Source organism: Arvicola amphibius, chromosome 1 (genome assembly GCF_903992535.2).
Source record: "Arvicola amphibius chromosome 1, mArvAmp1.2, whole genome shotgun sequence".
In the NCBI taxonomy this organism is placed as follows: domain Eukaryota; kingdom Metazoa; phylum Chordata; class Mammalia; order Rodentia; family Cricetidae; genus Arvicola; species Arvicola amphibius.
This window is the reverse complement of record NC_052047.1, coordinates 62,432,828-62,453,618: the sequence shown is the minus strand read 5'-3', so window position 1 is coordinate 62,453,618 and position 20,791 is coordinate 62,432,828. Positions and strand designations below refer to the sequence as shown.

Genomic DNA, 20,791 nt, shown 5'->3' with positions numbered 1-20,791 from the left:
AGGCAAGGACAAGAGGATTGCTGGAGCTCCCTGGGCAGCCATTATAGCCAGTTGGTGAGTTCCATGTTCAATGAGGGACCCTATCTCAAAAAAAAACAAGGTCGAGAAGTGATTGAAGACACCAGAGGTCAACCTCTGGCCTCTGCATGCATGTACACATGTGCACACACCCAGAGGAACATGCAGGTATACCGCATCCATGCACACACAAAATAGCTTCAACTGGACACATAATGAATTAAAAAGTATTACTCTGTTTACACTAGAATGGGTGGCTGTCCAAGCCCTGCTCTTCTGTAGTTCTCAGAGGTGAAGGACCTGCAGATCAGCGTGCAGTGTCACTATGGAAAGCGTGGAACCATTGGGAATAGATTGGTCTTAGTTAGGATTTTTAGTGCTGTGAAGAGATGCCATGACCACGACAACTCCTACAAAGAAAATATTCGATTGGGGCTGGCTTACAGTCTCAGAGTTTCAGCCCATTATCATCGTGGTGGGGAGCATGGCAGCGTGTAGGCCGATAAGGTGCTGGAGTAGCTCAAAGAGCTACATCCGCACTCAACAGGAAGTCAACTGACAGTCACTCTGAGGGAAGTGAGCAAAAGAGACCTCAAAGCCTGCCCCCACAGTGACACACAGTACCCCCCACAGCCTCCTAAGAGGGCCACTCCCTTTGGGAGCCATTTTCTTTCAAACTACCACAATTGGATATCAGAATACACTGCCCAAGAAATGAGATCAGGATATTGGGCAGGAGAAATCAATCCACGTCCAGACCAGAAACAGCATCGGATCTGCTTGGTTCTAAGGTGTCCTCCCTGCACCCATCCTGCACTGTGCTGATGGTATAGAATGGGTACCAGTCATGAGAGACCTTGGCCTAGTCTCCAGCAACAGACAGTGTCAGAGAGAATGGATTCCCAGGCTCCAGCAAATGTGATGTCAGTGGAGCTGAGCCTGCACAGTACCTCAGGTAGGGCCAGGAGCCTCCCAGGTGGACCCTATTGACACAGTACACTGAACTGCTTGGAGCCAGGGGAGAGTTCTGTAGCTTTAAGGTCACATGTGATTCCCAGGAGTGACTATAATGACATCATTGGCATCCAGGGCTCCAGGGACAGGATTCCAGCAGACCTGTCATGGGGAAATTCCTAAGCCTGACGCATTCTGTCTCAGCTGCATTTTACCCAACCCCTTGCAGTTGCCTGGAACCTGTTTCCAGGGAGAGGTCTGTGGGATGGGTGTTTAAGTGTTTAACGGGGATCTGGTAGGTGAATAGTGGAGACAGAGGGAACGCTGCCTATTTCCATGGTGTAAATACTCTCGGGCAACAGCTAATGGTGTGCAATGGGCTCACAAGACTTCTGAACCTTTCCCATGATGAGCCAGTGAGGGTGGCCAGCAGTATACCTCACTATTGATTTTATCTGATTTTAGAGGCACCTAGTGACTAGAGGGAGAAAAAGGTTTTAAATGGTACTTGGGGCTGGAGAACTGGCTCAGTGGGAAAGCTGCTTGGTGCTTGTCGTGGATTGAATGAGAAAAGCCCCATAGGATCATAGGTTTGCATGTTTAGTCACCAGGGAGTGGCATTATTAAATGTTTTCTTTTTATAACAATTGTCTTGGTCATGGAGTCTCCTCACAGCAATAGAACAATGACTAAAATGACTGCTCTGACAGGGCTGCAGTTTGGTTCCCAGCACCCACACTTAACGGTTCACAACAGATGTTGGTTACTCCAGCTCCAGGAGCTCCTTCACCCTTTTCTGGCCTCTGGGGGCAGTACACAAACATGGTACATAGAGACACACAAACAAAAATTAATCCTTAAAAAATAAAATAAAATAAAATAAAACAACACTTAGTTGGGGTGTCAGGACTGAAGAAATGTCAGAACACTAAGGAGGGTCAGAAGGGGCCCCAAATGCGGACTCTAACTCTCTCTTTTCTCGGCAGCATATTGAAGAAGGTGTATGCTCCTGTCCAGGAGAGGGTGACGTTCCCTGGGAAAGGAAGCTGGCCACACCTGTCCCTCGAGCCCATTGGGGAACTGGCGCCCATGCCCATCACAGGGGCGGACACCATGGACATATTAAACACGGGAGAGAAGATCTTTGTATTCAGGAGCCCAAAGGAGCCTGAGATTGCTTTGCGTGTTCCTCCCAGGAGGAAGAAGAACTTCCTGAACGCCAAGAAGGCCAGCAGGGCCTTAGGCCTGGACTGATTCAAGGGGAAGCACCAGGGAGCGTCTCCAGCCAGGTGCATCTCTTCTCCAGTTCCACTTGGGTTGGTCTGTCCGTATCAGACAGCTTGCAATATACACACGCTTGCAGCATAGACACAGTGCCACACACATTGGCTCTCCAGTGCTCAGTGACTCTTGTCCCCTGAGTTTCTGTTTGGTCCACTCTCTTTTGTTCCACGGGACACAAGCACGCCTTTATTTCAGGTCCACATGACCAAGATCTAGAGGGGACCCACCTCACTCCAACTTCCTCACACAGAATGCTGCCTGTTGCTGGGATGGATCCCCACCAGTTTATGTGAGGAAGGTGCAGTTCTCTGTTGTTACAATGTATATTGTATATTCTGTTTTTCATAAAGGGGACTTTTTAAATGAATGTAATAGTGGACCTTGTTTTTGCTTTGTGTAGGGATGATTTGTAGTTGGTCTCGTCTATATTTTGGCTCCCCGTAGTGGGCTCCAACAGAAAGACCCACTTTCCTACAGAGGCCCAAATGTGCCGGCCCTTTCATTGCCAGTTCAACATAGAGTTGTTTTTTTTTCTCATTTTATGGTGAGAACATTCAGGAGAAGTAGGGCCCTATAGTTGATAAGTTGTAGAAGCAGGCTTCATGGTCCATTCTCTGGGCCTTGGTCAATGGATATGTTCGGGGCTTGTCTTAGAGATGGTTTCTATTGCTGTGAAGAGATACCATTGCCGGGTGGTGGTGATGTGTGCCTTTAATCCCAGTACTCAGGAGGCAGAGACAGGCGGATCTCTGTGAGTTCGAGGCCAGCCTGGTCTAGAAGAGCTAGTTCTAGGACAGGCTCCAAAGCTACAGAGGAACCCTATCTCGAAAAACCAATAAGTAAATAAATAAAATAAAATAAAATAATAAGAAAATAAAAAATAAAAAAAGAGAGATACCATGACCATGGCAACTCTTATAAAGGAAAACATTTAATTGGGGTGGAAGCTTGCCACTTCAGAGGTTCAGTCCATTATCATCATGGTGGGACATAGTGGCATGCAGGCAGATGTGGTGCAGCAACAGGAAGTGAACTGAGGGTCACACTGAGTGAAGCTTGAGCAAAGAAGACCTTAAAGCCCACCCCCACAGTGACACACTTCCTCCAACAAAGCCACACTTCCTAATAGTGTTACTTCCTAGGAGCTTATAGGGACCAGTTACATTCAAATGCCACAGAACTCCATCTCTGCAGATATCGAAAGGCCACTTTCAACCCTCACAGCTCACATGGGACCTTTGTGCCCATGACCCCCTGCCCCTGGGCTCACAACAGTTGTCAGGCCTGTGATGTCTCCTCGGGACAGGAAGTGAATAGGAAGGGAATCCCATAGCCAGCAAGGGGAAGAACAGGCCATTGCTGGAGCTTCTAAACTACAGCCATGCCCCTCCCCTCACCAGCTTCCTTTTAGGGTCCTTTTACTCAATACTGATATCCCAGTAGCAGGGTACCATCCGCAGGAGCCAGCCAGCTGCATCACTTGGTAGAGACGCAAAGGGAGCATTTTGTATCCCAGAGAGGGTTGGAGAGGGCTGACTTTCTCATGGGAGAGCCAGTGGGTAGAGCGTAGACAGGAAGGATGATTTGACACTTGGTGGTACTAAAATTCAGGAGTAATTGTGATCTCCTCACCCACTACCCTCTACCTGGAGGTGTCCCATCTGTGAGCCACTGGGCATCTCTGAGACAGCACCCAGTGATACATTAGGGGAAGCAGAGGTCCTTTCTGCATTCTCTGAGAGTCAGAATTCCTTTCCCGAGCCCAACTGTTCAAAGAAAATCCAGGACTTTCTACATTCCACTGTCAGTATTTCATTCTGTTACTTTAAGATAAAGGAGCCTTATTTTTATTTTTAAACCTTCAGCATAGTGCATGTCAATGATTAACCCTTGGGAAAACAAAATTTTACCAAGAAGAAAATTCAATTCAAATGCCCTAATGGCTGAGCTTTAAATGAAACTTTATTAGCCATAATAAAGTAGATGTTAAATATCTACTTTAAATGGTACTTAGTTCCCTGAGGTAGCTGGACAAAGAGCATCAGGTAGGTGTGTGTGTGTGTGTGTGTGTGTGTGTGTGTGTGTGAGAGAGAGAGAGAGAGAGAGAGAGAGAGAGAGAGAGAGACAGAGACAGAGACAGAGACAGAGAAGGAAGGAAGAGAGAGAGAGACTGTGTGAGAGAGAGAGACTATGTGTGTGCACATTTTTCTCTCTCAGAGCAGAAAAATGGTATATGGATAATTGTATCATGATTATAAATACCAAGAAGCACAGCATTTTCTAGATACTGACATGCTAACACTGCTAATAGAAGTAGATGAGCAAATGCAGTTGTGGGGCCCTAGCTCAAGGGCCAAGTACAGTCCCCAAAGCCATGGAACTCAGCCCCTTCCATAAAGTGGAATTAAGTCTGCACACACTTGAACTCGTGTCTAGATGACTTATGATGTCTGACTCAATGAGGCATGCTGAACATCACCCTGAGACTGCTATTTAGGAAACAGCAACAAGAAAATACCTCACAATTCAATACAAACTCAATTAAAATTAATTTAAAATCCACATTTGATCAAATTCCTAGATACAGAAGCTCAGTCTATCGAGGGTGGACTGTAGGTACTTCTTGGGAAAAGATACAAGGCATTTGGACAACTAGGGTGGAAGGTGTCTTCTGTCATATTCTCTCAAGACTGGGACACAGTGCACTAAGTGGTTTAGTGCTTACCTTTCTGTATGAGGCGTTGGGTTCCATCTCCAGTAAGGTCCAAGAGATAAGAGGGGACAAAAGCCACTCCATCATTTTTCTGTGAGCATGGTACATGTGCTGCTTTATTCAATGCCCCTCTAGGCCTCAGTGTTCAGAGTCCAAGTTCTGGTTCATTGCTGGTTCTGACATCAAAGGAGTGTCTGACCCAAAGCTTATAATTTCACCTCCCATGACCTTAACATCCTTGTTTATCAATTCAAATACACTGAATGGCTGGACTTTAAATAAAACTTTATTTGCTATAATGAAATAGATACCAAGTATCTACTTAAAATGGAGTCCTATTCCAAACAGGGAATTGAAGACTGTAGAAGACTGTGTCACCAATGGTACAGCATCTGAAAAACTGTTAAATGCCTTAAGTCAGTGCACAAAGAAGCCCTGAATTAGGACTTTGCATGCCTCTGTGATGGGTTATGGGGCTCTGGATGGGCATCTTCACCCTTCATCGCTGAGGCTCAGACTGGTCCTCCAAGGACGGACTGCTGTGAGATGCTGACAAAATGCCACCTCCTGGTACCCGCCGCACACTAATGCCTGTGGCTCAGCAGTCAGAGGCTGCCTGGATATAGAATTGATAGGCGGGTGCTGCCAGTATTATAACATAGGATAATATTATGTGTTAGTTTTATCATTGCTGGCTAGCTTTTTAGTTATACTGATGGATATTTAATGGCACACAAAGCTCTGGTAAATAGTAAGTTAAAGAGAACAGATGAAATAGTAATCTTGCTGGGCCTTCAGTCAATGTCTGTTTGGGGAAGACAGGAAAGGAGGATGGAAGGGAAGAAAGACACACACCTCTTAAAGGTTCCTCCACACCCTAACAACACCAACACAGGGGCCCCCAGCTAACCTTCAAGATCCAAACTACACTGTCTCCAATGTCATTTTCTGATTATGCAAAAGAACTCTCTAGTTTCCTCGTTAGGAAAGTGGGCAGGGGGGCGCGAGATGCCAGGAGCCTCCCAAGAGGAATGATCTTCTCCCTCGCTCCTGCTTTTAATTTGGCTGTGCGGTTTTGAAGGTCAGTTAATACCATATTCCCAATTGTTGCCCGCAGTCAAAACTCCTGGGGGCGGGGATAAGGAATGCATAATGAAATGGAGTTATAGTCCCAGATTAAATTAACGTCAACCTCAGGGAACCTTGAGGATTGAGGGCTGGCCTCATCCTTTCACGATGGGCCCAGTGTTTGACAACTTCAGGGAGCAGATGCAATATTTGCACACACACTCTCTCTAACATCTTCATTTGCATTTCTGGCCACCATCCTGGTCTCCTCATGGCCAGGCATGCCCATGTAATCCAGTGGCCTCTTTGCAACTTTTTATTTAAACCCCAGTGATTTCAGAATGTCTCCCTCCTCCCCAGCTGACATTTGAGTTCCTGTCAGGTGGGGGAGAGGGGCTGACCTAGGTTCCTGGCTCCAGAGGTACAGCATTTCCATGCCTGGTTTCATGTGACTAGCTATCATCTCTGCTGCTTGTGTCCCTTTACCCTGGCCTTGCAGCCCAGACTTCCCTCTGGCTGAGCACAGGGCATGTGCTATGCAGGGGAGAGCTGGACTCTATCTAGCACTGCTTCCAGGACACCTGAGCAGACAGACCCTCTTTACATCACTGTACCCTTAGCCCCAGGGTTCAGATATGAGTTCCCCCAGAATACCTGGCAATCTCATACCTATACACACACATACACGGACTGGCCCAGTGTGGGCTTTGTATGGATGCACTCCTAGAACACGCTCTGGTCTGTGTCTTTCCTGCTCCTCCCTCCTTCCCAAACCTGGTGTTCTTTGCTGTTTTTGAGACTACTGTTGCCAGCTGTGTGCCATCGTATACCTGTTGCTGCCACCTATGTAAATGAGTGGGCAGGAGGCAGGGAAGCAGTACCGGGGAAGACCTTGGTTGACTCAGAATTTTACCAGCCTCAGCTATGTGACTGTGAGTACTTCTTAGGATGTCTGGAGGAGATCTAGGTGGTGTCCACATGGTTGGATTTTTGGAAAACAAGAACTTGCCTATAAATTTGTCCTCAATATAGCGTAGTGACATTGCACATAGAACTCCAGCCCTTGGAACCTCATTCCCATAATTCCAAGCTGGGACTCTATCACAACTCAGGAGAAAAATGCATAACTCTCATTGGAGATCACCTGGGGCCAACCGCTCACCCTCTTTATGTTATGAGGATCCCAGCTCTAGGTGGAGAACCCAGTCCTCATCCTGTGTGCTCACCTATGAACTCATAGTCTTTGTACAATATTTAACCAGTGTGCCCCTGAAAGAACTGGAATCGGCACAGGACACACTGAGACCAGGTTCTCACTCAACACAAAGGAGATTTATTTGCCCTGGAGAAACAAAGAGCAGGGAATAAGCGGTAAAGACAGGAGATAGAGGAAGGGGGACAGAGGGAAAAGGAAGCAAGCCAGTAAGCAGTGTTGCTCCATGGCTTCTGATTCAGGTTCCTGCCTACTTTCTTTGATGATGGACCGTGATGTAGAAATGAAAGCTCCCTATGGTTTACTCAGCCTGCATCTTAAAGCTACCAGGACCACCTACCCAAGGATGACACCATCCACAGTGAGCTATGCCCGCCAACATCTATCATTAAGTGAGAAAATGCACCACAGGCTTGAGCACAAGCTAAGGGCGGCAGCATGTTCTTGATGGTGGTTCCTTCCTCCCAAATGGCTCTAGCTTGTGTCAAGTTGACATAAAAGCAGCTAGCATACCAGACTGCTAAGGAAACTGATTACTTTGTAAGGAAGTGAGGGAAGGGTGAAGGGAGCTCTTTCTCTCATATGAGTGTTTCTGGGATGTTCTAGGATGTGGTTCAGAGCCTGGGAATGCTTTTATCTGTCGAGTTCAATTTTACAGATTTCTTCAGTGGAGCAGAGCAGTGTGCAGTGTGCTGCCAATCATTCCCCACCAAGAATCAAGGATCTACCGGAGTCTTTTGCTCTGTGATCCTAGAGCACAGAGGATTCCTAGTCTGGCTGGAGGGAAGCAGGCCCCCAGGCCTGTGTAAGCACCGAACATGGCTCCCTGGAGTCTGCCTGGATGCTTCCCTTGTCCTCATGTAATTCCTCTCTCTTGCAAAGTCTCACAGCTCTCTGCTGAGCATTAAGGGTGCCCCCTGAGGTTCCCAGCATTCTGCCTGCCATTTCCGGCCAACCTATGCTCCATGAGGTCTGACCAGGTCCCTCCCTTGCAGAAGGGTCTGGGAAGTCTCTCTTGGAAGATGGTGGCTCATGTATAGGCTTGCTCCATGGACTCTCCTTCCTCATGGTTGCTGTCCTTGCCTCAGGTTCAGGATCTTCTTGCTATATTATTTGTCCATCTTAAGTGTCCCGAGTGGGAGGGTAATCTTGCCCTTGCTTCAAGACCTGGTTGGAGACGTTTTCACTTGTGTTTCTCTCTTCTCAGCACTTAGAACTTTTTCTTTCTTCTTGAATTGTGTAGTCATTTTGCTCATTTCTCTCTAGGGTTTTCTTCTTCCCATCATCTTGGAAAACTCTGGAACAATAGCTTTTTGTGATTATGGGATCAAAATCCAGCATATTTCTCCGGGATAATCACACTGTCATTTTAATCTTTCTGATTTTGCCATCTAAATGCTTTAGTTTTATGATAAAATGCTTTACCTTATTGCTTCTAAATTACTAAGTGCATTTCTTTATTTTTTTTTGTTTTTGTTTTTTTTTTTTGTTTTGTTTTTCGAGACAGGGTTTCTCTGTGGCTTTGGAGCCTGTCCTGGAACTAGCTCTTGTAGACCAGGCTGGTCTCGAACTCACAGAGATCCGCCTGCCTCTGCCTCCCGAGTGCTGGGATTAAAGGCGTGCGCCACCACCGCCCGGCACTAAGTGCATTTCTTAAAAGCAAACAAACAGAAGTCTTCTCACTAAGTGGGAACCAGGCAACACAGATGAGCGATAAGCATCATTGGGGTGGGGTACTGAGGTTCCCACATAATAAGAAACTGCCAAGAGCCACAGTTGTTTGGAGACTATCTTAGAAACATATTTGCAAGGATCTCAGCTTGAAATGCTGTGTTGCTACAGTTATGTAAGTGAACCCTGCCTGCTGATCTCAGTTGCTGAACCAAGCTCTGGTTGTACTGAAAGACTCTGTGAGAGTCAACCCCAAGCTCAGGAGCTCGCTAAGGCCTGAGATGTTGATTACTCTGTGTGCTACTGGATGTACTTAAGATTCACAACATGGGGTTTGGGGCTCATAATGAAATGATTGCTATAGTTGGTCAAATTAGCACATGCATGTTGTGGGTGTGTGTGGGTGTGGATGTGTGTATAGGCACATGTGTGTCATGTAGACTCTCTTCTTGCCAATCTCCCATCTACAATGTAATCTCATTAATCTACTCAGTGGGTGAGCCTCACAGGAACTGCACTCCATGGGAAAGCCCACGGAACCTTGTTTAGGTCCCAAGGTCCTTCAGTCTTATCTGTACACGGAAGCACCACAGAGTTAGTTACATGATGGGCCATTTTGGAATCTGACTATCCACCCAGCACCTCCATGAGGTAGGGTTACATTTTGTTACACTATAGATAAAGACAAGAAGTTGGTATAGATATACAGACCTCAAAAGCAAAAGGCTTTTAAAAAGGGTTCATCGGTTCCCCCAGTCTCACACCCACCAGGCCAACAGGCATCCTAGAGAAGTTCTGAAGGACATAGTTACAGTCAATGTTTTCCATTCGAGGAGACAGGCTGACACAATTCTTAATTACCAGCCTCCCGACTTGCTGTGTAAACATTTATTGAGCACCTACTGTGTTTCTAGCCCCAGCTTGGTGTAGATGTTTAAGTGGGGTTGAGAAGAAGGGGACACAGCCATATAGGGGGCACTAACTGGGTAATGAACATTGTTAAAGTCACTGCTAATTGCCAGTAGTAAGATTTTTTTTAGTTCTTATTGTGAGTGTTCCTTCTCCTATGTATGTTCCTGTAAATAAGCAAATAAGCAAAGACCAGGGTAATTTAGTTCTCCAATTGGCAGCCACTGGACTCTCCTTCATTGTTCTGGCTGCTTTGAGCAAAAGGATTTTCTGTCAAATCAACCGTCAGATGACCCTTATACCAGTAGCTGTCACCTTGAATACTGGACGGACACCTTGGGGGATCTACACAATAGTCTTATGGCACTTTCTCTGCAGTTATTCCCACCCATACCAGAGGGAGTGCACTTTCTTGACAGAATGGCCACTATGATTGGTGCAAATACAAACCTTCATTTGCATGTTTGCTGGTCAGGATGCAAATGCTCTTTCTCCAGCTGTACAGCAGGCTGTTCAGTTCACTCAGCCACCCTCCTGTGCCGCCTTCCCTAGTGTTGCTATACACAGCCCCATCAAAGACTTCTTTAGAGTGGTCTTTGATTGCCTATTTTTAGTAGAACTGGTTGAGGTGGTCACATGAAGCAGCAGAGGCAGCCTAGAGAGCTAATCTATGATGGACTAGCATGCTCAGAAATGTCTGTCTGGGTGGCAGGAGGGAATTCTCGGGCCTTCTGTGAGAACACTACAAGTGGGGAGGGCACTGCACAGACAGAAGTCGGGGCAACTTTCGATGCAGTTTGGTTTGTGAGTCTATCACAATAAAATGTGCCTGGATGGGGATGTTGATGACCAAACCACCAATGACTACAGGTACAGTGCCAGTGCCATCACCTAGACAAACAGCAGTGACAGCAGCATGAAGTAGTGACACCTCAGGGACAGAAACTGCAGTCGCAGCAGCGGCGCAATGGCCACGAGCAACTATTGAGAGTGGCAAGGACCACAAACACATCAGCAGGGACAGCCACAGGGAAAGCCACAGGGACAGCCACAGGGACAGCACTCCACCAGTTATCGCAGATAAAGACAGCAGCATTAGCACCTGCGACAGGGGTTGCAAAATCAGTCACCACAGCACCAGAAACAACAGTGGCCCCACCAGTCCCTTCAAGAGTGATCCCCCCAGCAGCAGCAGAAGAGAACTTCTAGCTCCAGTCTCTGATGACACCGGCCCTCCTCCACTGCCACTGTAGACTCCACAGCAAGGTCTATGAAAGCTTTGCTTTCCCTGGGCTCAAGCTTTGGTGCTCACCTTTCATGATCTCAGCTGGCCTCTGCATTAGTTACCTGTTGCTCTGATAAAACTTTATGACCCAAAGCCACTTAGAGCAAGAATTGCTTTTGACTTCTGGTTCCAGGGGGACAGTCCATAATGGCAGGGGAAGCTCTGTCCCTAAGAGCTGCAGCAGGAAGCTGAGAGATCAGGTCTTTATCTACAAACAGGAGGAGAGGGTGTATTAGAGAGGCTTTGGACTCTTAAAGCCCACACCCAGTGATGTACTTCTGCCTGCAAGTCTGCACTACCTCCCCCAAAGAGCACCACCTACAGGGAACAAATCCAAGAGCAACGTTTCTCATTCAAAACCCCCAAGACCTGTCTGGAACAAAGTAGAGACTGGATGAATTTATACACACAAGATATTCATTATTTAGTAAAAAAAAAAAAAAAAAAAAAAAAAAAAAAAAAAAAAAAAAAAAAAAAAAAAACTGGGAAAGTTAGGCAGCTCTGAGTTGATCCTAGTTAGGGTTTCTGTGATTAATTAAACACTGACCAGAAACAACTTGGGGGATAAAGGGCATGTTTGGCTTCTGGGCTACGGTTTGTCCTGTAGGGAAATCAGGGCAGGAGTTTAAGGCGGCAACCTGGAGCAGAGAACATGGAGGAAGTTTGCTGCCGTAAGGTCACTGTTCTGGCTTGCTCATATTTCTTTCTTATACCAGCCAGGACCAGCAGCCCAGGGTGGCGCTGTGCACAGTATCCTGGCCCCTCCTTCAACAGTCATCAATTAAGGAAGTTCCCCCACAGAACCTGCCTATAGGCCATTCTGATGGAGGCCTTTTCTCAGCTGAGGTTCTCAGGTGACTCTAGCGTGTGTCAAGATGACACAGCACTAACCAGCACAGGGCTCTATCCCAGGCGTTTTGACTATCTGAGTATCCCCAGGAATGTCTTTTAATTTCCCTGTATTTCAAGCATTTTAATCTTGCAGTGACAAAGTAATATGAATTCTATATCTGTCCCCAAGGACTCCGTGAGGCAATGAGGAGACATTTGTAGGCTCCAGGGGGGATCACTTGAGTGAGAAAATGTCTTGTTAGATCAGACTACCTCAGGGGTGAGGTCTCTGTTTTGCCTCCCCACCCCACCCATTCTCCTCTCTCATCATGAGGTTGCTCTCAGGAGCCATCAGCAAAACTTGGAAGTGTGAGAAAGGGGCCTTTTATCCTGTAAAGCTTGTCATCTTCAGTTTCTTACTGATGTCAGGCTCTATTTTCTCGGGGAAGATAAAAAAAGAAAACAATAAAAAAAAAAAACCTTCACAAGACAAGACCATCTAAAGAATTGCTCCTGGTTCCTGACCTGTTCTCAGGAGCCTCTGTATGGCAGGAAGATGGAAGAATGGGAGAGTGGGCTTGTTCGTAGTGCTTTGTTTGTCTGTAGAGCTGGCAAGGCTCCAAGGGCAAGCCCACAGCCGGCTGTCCATCTGCCATTCCGTGTTGACACGGGTGGCTCTGGCTATGAAGCTGGCGTCTGGCCTTTGAGAAGTGAAATACTGGAGAACATTCCATGGCTGTCGTAGTCTTTTATTCTGCCGCATATAACAGAGTTTGTAAGTTTTAAGGGGTAGAGATTTGCTTTCGTTCTTTGTTCAAGGGCAAACAACTGATTACGGTTTTCATGCTATTGCAGTTCCCAAGTGGTGTAAGGCATGGCACGTAGCTCCACACCTGCTTGTGTGGCTGAGGCTTTGAACATGCTATGGAGTTCAGGTTGGCCTCAGATTTGAGATCTTTCTGCCTCAGACTTCCAAGGACTGGTCTCTCCTCCCCTTCCTTCCTAATGTCTATAAGTCTTTAGTCTATATGTATGTCTGTGCACCATGTGTGCTCCTGCTGTCTGCTGCAACCAGAAGAGGCCATCAATCTCCTGGAACTGAAGTTACAAATGGGTTTAAGCCATCATGTGGGTACTGAGAGTTGAACCCAGGTCTTCTGTAAGAGCAGACAATGCAGACAATGCTCTTAACCACGGAGCCACCTCTCCATTCTTTTCTTGAAAAGCTATCAAGACTCAACCACAGGACCCACCTCAATTACCAAATTAAATTACAAATTTAATCTCGATTACCACCCAGAGGCCCCACCCCTAAACACCACAAGACTAAGGTTTCCTCCCTCTACATGCTTCTCAATGGGATTCAATTTCCAAAGTACTCCACGTATCTAAACCACAGTGATGAGGCAGGTGGAGAACATGGCAGAAGCAAATCTCTTCGACCACAGCATCCGTCTGTGATAATAGGCGGCTCTGCCCTCCCTCTGCAGGGACACCTGGTAGGCATTAGCTTGAGAACATGATCTTTTCTCCATGGGCTTTATGAAGTTAAGACTGTCTGGGCTGTCTCCCTGATGTGCTTTTACTATCATTTACACCACCAGGCCTCTCCCCATTAGCCACGCTCTCCTAGAAGCAGAGCTGAGCTAAGGGTTCTGTGCACACAGTTGATTTGAGAAGTGTTCCCAGAAGGGGCCAGCAGGGAGTGTATGAGCATGTGGGGAAAGCCACGGAGCAGGTCTGTGAGAGCAGGTGCTGTGCAATCTCCTCTGGTCTTGAAGCTTGTAGAGGGCAGGGGTGACATCTCCAACTTTGTGTCACCCAAAGAAGAAATGTTGGGCTAGTCTATTCCTATACCATTCGGCTTTTGGGGATCAGTGTGTAGCTGAGGCAGGAGGCTGCCATTCTAGACGAGTATCGTGGGAATAAATGATCATTATGAAGGCACCACATGGACATGGTCAAAGCCTAGCAGTACTAGGTGTGACCAAATACCTGTGAGAAACACCTTAAAGGAAGAAGGATTTGCCTTGGCTCACAGTTTTAGATCCAGTCTATCTTGGCAGGGTAGGCATGGTAGCTGAGGCATATGGAGACTCGTCACATTGCGTCCACAGTCAGGAAACAGAGAGATGAATGATGACACTCAGTTTGCTTTCTTGTTTTTCCTTTTTTGTTGTTTGTTTCTCGAGGAAGGGTTTCCCTGTGTAGCCCTGGCTGTCCTGAAACTTGCTCTATGGACCAGGCCTTGAACTCACAGAGATCTACCCGCTTCTGCCTCCAATTGCGCTGGGATTAAAGGCGTGTGCCACCACCACCCAGCTTGTTTTTCCATATTTTATTAAGTGCATGACACTAGTCCAAAGGTTAGTGCTGCCCACACGCAGCATGGGTTGTTTGTTCATCCTCAGTTAAACCAATCTGGAAACTGCTTCCCAGACATGCCCAGGGGCATCTCCTTGGTTATTCTAAAGCCAGTCAGACTGGCAATAATGCTGAACCCTCTAAGTGGTCCTGAATGGGATGAAATAAAACAAAGGGGAAAGTTCCTTCGGTGCCACCACACACCCTCTAGGCATGCTTTTACAGTTACATATATGTGCATAGTTTTGGATATTATTTACTATTGTCATGTTGAAGCACAACAAGTGCCGCCCACTTGCCCAATGGGTCATTCCCTCCCCTCTTCCATGTTTCCTTAGTCCTCTTGACTTCGTGTCAACTGTGTATTGACTGGAGGAAAGACTGACTATAAATAGAAAACAATTTAAGTTTCAAAATTCTCGGGCTCCTTCCAAGACCCTTGAACCTAATCTTGAACTAGCCACATGTCCTCAACTCTTTGAAGGGGTCCCCTATCACCTTAACCCTGGTGCCTCCTCATTTAGATCTGACCCCCCAAGAACTTCACTGTGTTGTTGCAATTGTCCCCATGAGATGAATGGCCATGGCAAGAGGTGGGAATTAGCTTTGCTTCTTCCCTCGAGGTGGCTCCCGGCTGATGGAGGAGAGTTATCTGTCTATGTTACTTTCATTGGTTAATTAATAAAGAAAACTGCCTTGGCCCTTTAAGAGAACAGAAAATTAGGTAGGCGGAGTAGACAGAACAGAATGCTGGGTAGCAGGAGTGGGGAGACGCTTCAGGCAGTCGCCATACCAGAGTTGACTGGCACTTGGCCAGTCCAGCTTCTCTTTTTCTTTAATCCTTATTTATCAAATGCACCTCCATTTGCTTATGAAGCAGAAGGAGAACTTCTGCACTTGGTATGTGGCTTGGTTCTGAATGTTTTAAGCCAGAGGAAGTTTTGGTGGCATTGTTTTGTAAATATGATCATCTACTGAACTGAGTGAGCAGCTTCGGGCTACCCAGGGAGTAGCGGTTATGCCTGTGGTGTGAGAAGGGATCTAGGGGCCTAATTCTCTGCCTCAGCAGCTGTAGGCCCTTCACACAGTGTCCCTCATCTTTGTGCCTCAGGGTCTTTCTTTATGAAATGGGGGCCCTGACTACCCCCCTCACTAGGCTGTGGCCAGGAGCACTGTACAGCAAGCACACAGCACACCTCATGGCTAGCAGTAAACATGGGGTTCTTCTGGGCCTCCATTTCCTGGTCAGACTTTGCTTGGTCCCTTTTCTGGTGGGTCTTTGTGGTTTCTTTCCCTTATCCCTTCAGGCTTTTACAGGATTTTTTTTAATTTGGACAATATATTTTTAATTTCCAGAAGCCCTTTCCATTCTTCTACTGTTTAAGGGTGGCTTGTTCTGTGGCTTTATAGCTGCAATATCTTCCCCAACATGTCATAGGAAATGAACTGAGTCTTCTAGAGTTCCCCACTCACCTCCCAATTGTTCTGTGTCTTTGGGGTGCTCTGCCTGGCATCCCTGCTTGAGGCTATCGGCTCCCCTTAGTGTGTGTTGGTCCACACATGAACTTCAGCTTTACTGGGCCAAAGTAAAGCTGAAGCTCCGGGACTCTGTGACATGTTGTCTGAGTGTGCTTGGTCTTTAGGCTTCCCCTCCAAATGAAAGACTGACTGAGAGTTTTGTGTCATGGAATGACATCTTTCAGGCTGGGACAGACAGACAGACAGACAGACAGACAGACAGACAGACAGAGTAACACTTCTCTCTGTGGAATCTCTGATAATGCCTACCATTAGGAATTTTGTCTCAACTTCCACACCTCTTTGTTTGCTTTAGAGAGTAGAACTCCAATTTTGGTTTTGTACAAAATGAAACGAGGGACGAGGGAGAAGGGATGATGGTAGACAAAATAAAGGTGAGTGGGTAGAGGTTCCCGTCTTCTGTGGACAGATTTTCAGAAGCTTTTGAGATGGTTTTAGATTTATCAAAGGCTTCAGAGGTTGCATTAAAATTCCCTAATGCCATTCACTCACCTTCCCCCAGGGTGAGCTTCTTACATAACCATGGAGTACGGGTCAAATGAAGAAACTCACATTAGCGAATTACTGTTCACTGAACTAGGAACGTGTTCATCTGGTGACCATTTTTGTTCTGTGGTGCCACCAGCTGTCTCATTCCTTAGCAGTCATTTCTCCCAGATTTCTGGCAAATCCTTTCTTCCATGACCTTAGTACTTTGGATGAATAAAGTTCAGGCATTTTATAGAATGTTCCTCAGCTGAAATGTTCCATAGTTCCCCCTCCCATACTTCTCTTCCTCCTCCCCTCCCTTCTTCCTTCATTCTGGCAGGGTCTAACTATATAGCCCTGGCTACCCTGGAACTCACAGAGATCCACCTTCTGAGTGTTGGAATTGAACGTGTGAGCCACTGCGCCAGGTGTGTGTGTGTGTGTGTGTGTGTGTGTGTGTGTGTGTGTAGTGTTTAATAATGAAGGTTAGTCATTAATACAACAAGAGAGTTTCTCCATGCTAGGTCTGTCTGCCCCTCATATTCACCCATGCCTCCATAGTGAGATAGGGCTCTCTCTTCTAATGGGTCAGGTCTTAGATCATTAATGGAGTCTCTGTTCCCAGCAGCTGGGCTTCTAAGCTCATATCCAGAGTTTGTTGGTGCCAAATTTAAGTTCTAGGAAGGATGGAGACCTTGTTAGGACTTGGCTTCTGTGTTTCCCGCTTCTGCTTGACCCTCAGCACAGGTTTCCAGATGCTTATTACTGATATAGACATTTGGATGCCCATTTTACTACTGTTTCCCTAGCTTCCTTGAGAATCTGCTGTGGCTGGCTTGGAGACAGATGGGAAAAACTGAGCAGTAAGATGAAACTTTGGTTTCTCTTGATCCTCATCAAATTCTGCTAGAGGCCTCCCCAACTCTATCCTTAATTACTAAGTGCTGCTGTAACATAACAGCCCAGACTGGGTGGCTTATGAAGAAGAGAAGACTGTTTGCCATGGCTCTGGGAACGGAGGCGTCCAAGACGAAGGCTGATTCAGTGTGTGAAGACCTACTTCCCGCTTCATGTGCAGCCTTCTCCTCATGCCCTCACACGGTAGAAGGGACAAGCCTCCTCTGACCTTTTAAATCTTATTCTTGAAGGCTCTACCCTCACCACTTACCCACCTCCTGTCATGTGAGGGACTTTTCCAGTGGGGAGAATTCTTTTCTTTCATAGGGAGATGGCATTTGAATTTATAATTCGATGGCCCCAGGGTGTTTCCTAGACTGAGTGCGGCAAGAGTTTTCTGGGTCAACTGGGAAATGTTTCAGTTTTCTGGGACAAAGGTCTCTGTCAAAAGGACCTGGGGTTGACACTGTAGGGAGAAAGCAGCCTTAGATCACATAGACACCAGCAGTATGGCCTGCTAGATTAGGAGCAGAGGCTCCAGGTCCTTGCTGCTGCGATGCGGTACCTCCCCAATGCAATCTACCAGTTCTGGGTGCTTGTTAGCAGTGCAGAGTCTCAGGCCTCAGAGACATGTGGACCTCGGACTTTCAAGTTTAAGGACCATCACTGTGAAGCCCACAATGCCAAAATAGTGTAGCCTCACTGTCTAAAATGATGGTTCCCAGATCCATCCAACTGGATGAGTGAAGAGTCCACAGGCGCCATATGTGTAAGGAAGTAAGCAACACACAGTCCTAGGAAGTTCCTGAAGCTTACAAGATTCAGGAGCCCCTTCCTTTCCCAAGGTTAAGCAGTTAAGATTGCTAAAGAGAGGAGATTCTCCCATCTGTTTAACAGACTGCAGCTGTACAGAGTGCTCTCAGACTACACAATTCATGAGACATCACTCACGCTCTGCTGGGTTTTTGTGTCCCATAAGTAACCCTAATACACTCATTGGCTCACCAAATTGGACTTGGGTGGAATCATTCTGTCAGTCTATTGTCAGTGCCCTGTCTGGGCTGAGTAGATGTTTCTTTGTGTCTCCCCAGGCAGGTCACACACAAAAGGAGGGATAATGTGCTTAATCTGATTGCTTTTCTCCCAAAGTCATGCACTCTGGGAATGGAGGTTGGAAGAGAGAGAGAGGTGGAAACTCATTTGGTATTTGGGCCTCTTGAAGAGGCTTCTCTGAAAAGGGCCAGTCCGTGATGACATGGAGTAGAGAAAGCTTTAGGAAGTACAAGGGAAGTAGGGGATAGGTGGAGTGTTCTTGTCCAAAGCAAGTGCTACACAGGCAGTTTGTGGTGGGTTTCCCTATCCCATTCATTAAAAAGCTGTTGCTTTCCCCTTACCAAGCATGTTCTGTGGAAGCTATGATTTTTCATGGAAGTTCACAGAGAAGAGCTATGCCTGGCAGGGATTAGTGTTGCCACGGGTCTCAAGAGACTTGGCAGAGGTGGCACTGACCTCTGTGAAATGGTTGTGATGGCCCACACAGGTGAAGGCAGAAAGTCATTCTAGTGGAGAGAATGGAAGTCACAAATCCCATAAACATCGAAGATACTGGCTCTGTGCCCTTATGTGCTTGAGGTCCAAGCGTCAATTCAAAGACATTAGAAAGCATGCGAGTCTATGTGGACCGTAGTTTGGACTTCTACCCTCCAGGATAGATTCTTTATAAACACACAATAATAATATAAATTAGAGTCAAGTGGGGAGACCCTCTAAAAGCCAGTTTGATCTGGGGGAAAGGTCAGTGTGTCATTGGCATCGAACCCCACCTGCTGTAGTTTGAATCTTATGTCTCTGGACAGCCTGGTCTTTACAGGCTTGGCCCTAGAATATTGATATTTGGAGGGAGTGATACATTTAAGAGATGAGTCTTGAGGGAGGACTTTAGGTCACTAGGCATGCTTTTTTTTTGTTTTGTTTTTTTTTTTTTGTTTTTGTTTTTGTTTTTGTGAGACAGGGTTTCCCTGTAGTTTCTAGAGCCTGTCCTGGAACTAGCTCTTGTAGACCAGGCTGGCCTTGAACTCAGAGATCCGCCTGCCTCTGCCTCCCGAGTGCTGGGATTAAAGGCGTGCGCCACCACCGCCCGGCTACTAGGCATGCTTTTGAAGGACACAGTGGGACCCTGACCACTCATTACTCTTTCTGGTCCCTGGGTCCTGATGTAAGTCAGTCCACCACATGATTCTGCCGTATGCTGCCATATGCCTTAGACCTTAAAGAAAGAAGCCAAGAGAAACCTTTTCTTTTTCTAAGTTAGTTATCTCAAGTGTTTTGCTGCAGTGATAGAGAACTGATTAACTCACCCTTCACTCCATCTCTGCTTCTGATGAAATCCAAGTCCCTTATCTATAAGAATGTCCATCCCACCCACCCTGGAATTAAGAGCAGTCATACAAGGAATGTCTGAGTGATTATTTATTCCAAACAAGGAACGCGGACTTACACAGAGCCAAGAAATCAGGGTTCCCCACCCTGCCTCTCATTCGTGAGCTCATCCCAACAAGAAATTGTAACACTTCCAGGTCACAGTGTAGAGAAGAGCAGCTGGGACATCGTGGAGGGCAGGAAGGGCAGACAGGGCCTGGAGACATGGAGTGGGCAGGAGATAAATGTGAGGAGACTCCGTTAAGGAGGTTGGGGGGGGCAATGCTGTTATTTGAAGAAAAGTGTAAAACCTTACCATACATTAAAACTTCTCTCACGAAATCTAAGAGATGACACTGACCGACACAACTCACAGTGGATAAATAGAAAACAGAAATGGATGTAAAAGCGAAAACGGTTGATCTCACCAGGGATGTCCAGACCTCAGAGGCTCCAGGTAGGAAAAGAAAACAAAATGTAAACTTGGAAGATCCTTGGTCCACAGAAAACAGACCTGCCTCATTGGCAAAACAAGAAAGTGCCTCCAGTGGAGGAGGCGGGGGTTGATGATGATGATGAAGAAGATAACGAGGAGGATGAAGGAGAAGATGCTGATGATGGGAAGATGAGGAGGAAGATGAGATTGTGATGACAGGTGGCTGTTGGCTGTCAGTCATGCCTGTGTGACACATGGGATCTTCATCAAGGCCTGTAACAACTCTGAAAGGCCAACCTTCTTCCTGTTTGTAAGTGAGAAAACAGCCCCTTGAACAATCATGTGACTTGCAGAGGTCTTCCAGTCTTGGCAGCCGCTGCCAATTGGCTGCAAAGCCCCAGCTTTCTTTGCCTCAGCATCCTTAGCTCCAGCGTCAACTGATCCATGGCCAGGTCATAAAATACTTTGCTTCTTGAGTGATCCTGCATCCACGTACAACAGACTAAGCAGAGGCTTCACGGAGGCTCCATCTCCCCAGCCAGGCAGCCTTTGAATTACAGGCCTGTTGTATATCCCTGGGCAGGAAAACCTGGAAGGACAGTGGGGGCTGAGGTTCTGATACAGGATGAGTCATCTCTGGCATCCCACAACACTATGTGGGAGGGAGAAATGACCAGAGATGCACCTGAGTGCCGCCCAGCATGGGAACTATGTGGTATGGCA

At 46.7% G+C, this 20,791-nt stretch overlaps 1 protein-coding gene across 1 annotated transcript in view; it reads left to right on the top strand.

Moving 5' to 3' along the window:
* The window catches only part of Evc2 (EvC ciliary complex subunit 2), an 81,999-nt gene extending 79,663 nt beyond the window's left edge, over window positions 1-2,336 (top strand). Inside the window, exon 20 of the mRNA XM_038341673.1 lies at window positions 1,959-2,336. Coding sequence (XP_038197601.1) covers window positions 1,959-2,226 — 268 coding nt within the window. The 3' untranslated portion in view covers window positions 2,227-2,336. The remainder of the gene's footprint in view (window positions 1-1,958) is intronic.
* Window positions 2,337-20,791: the final 18,455 nt, after the last annotated feature.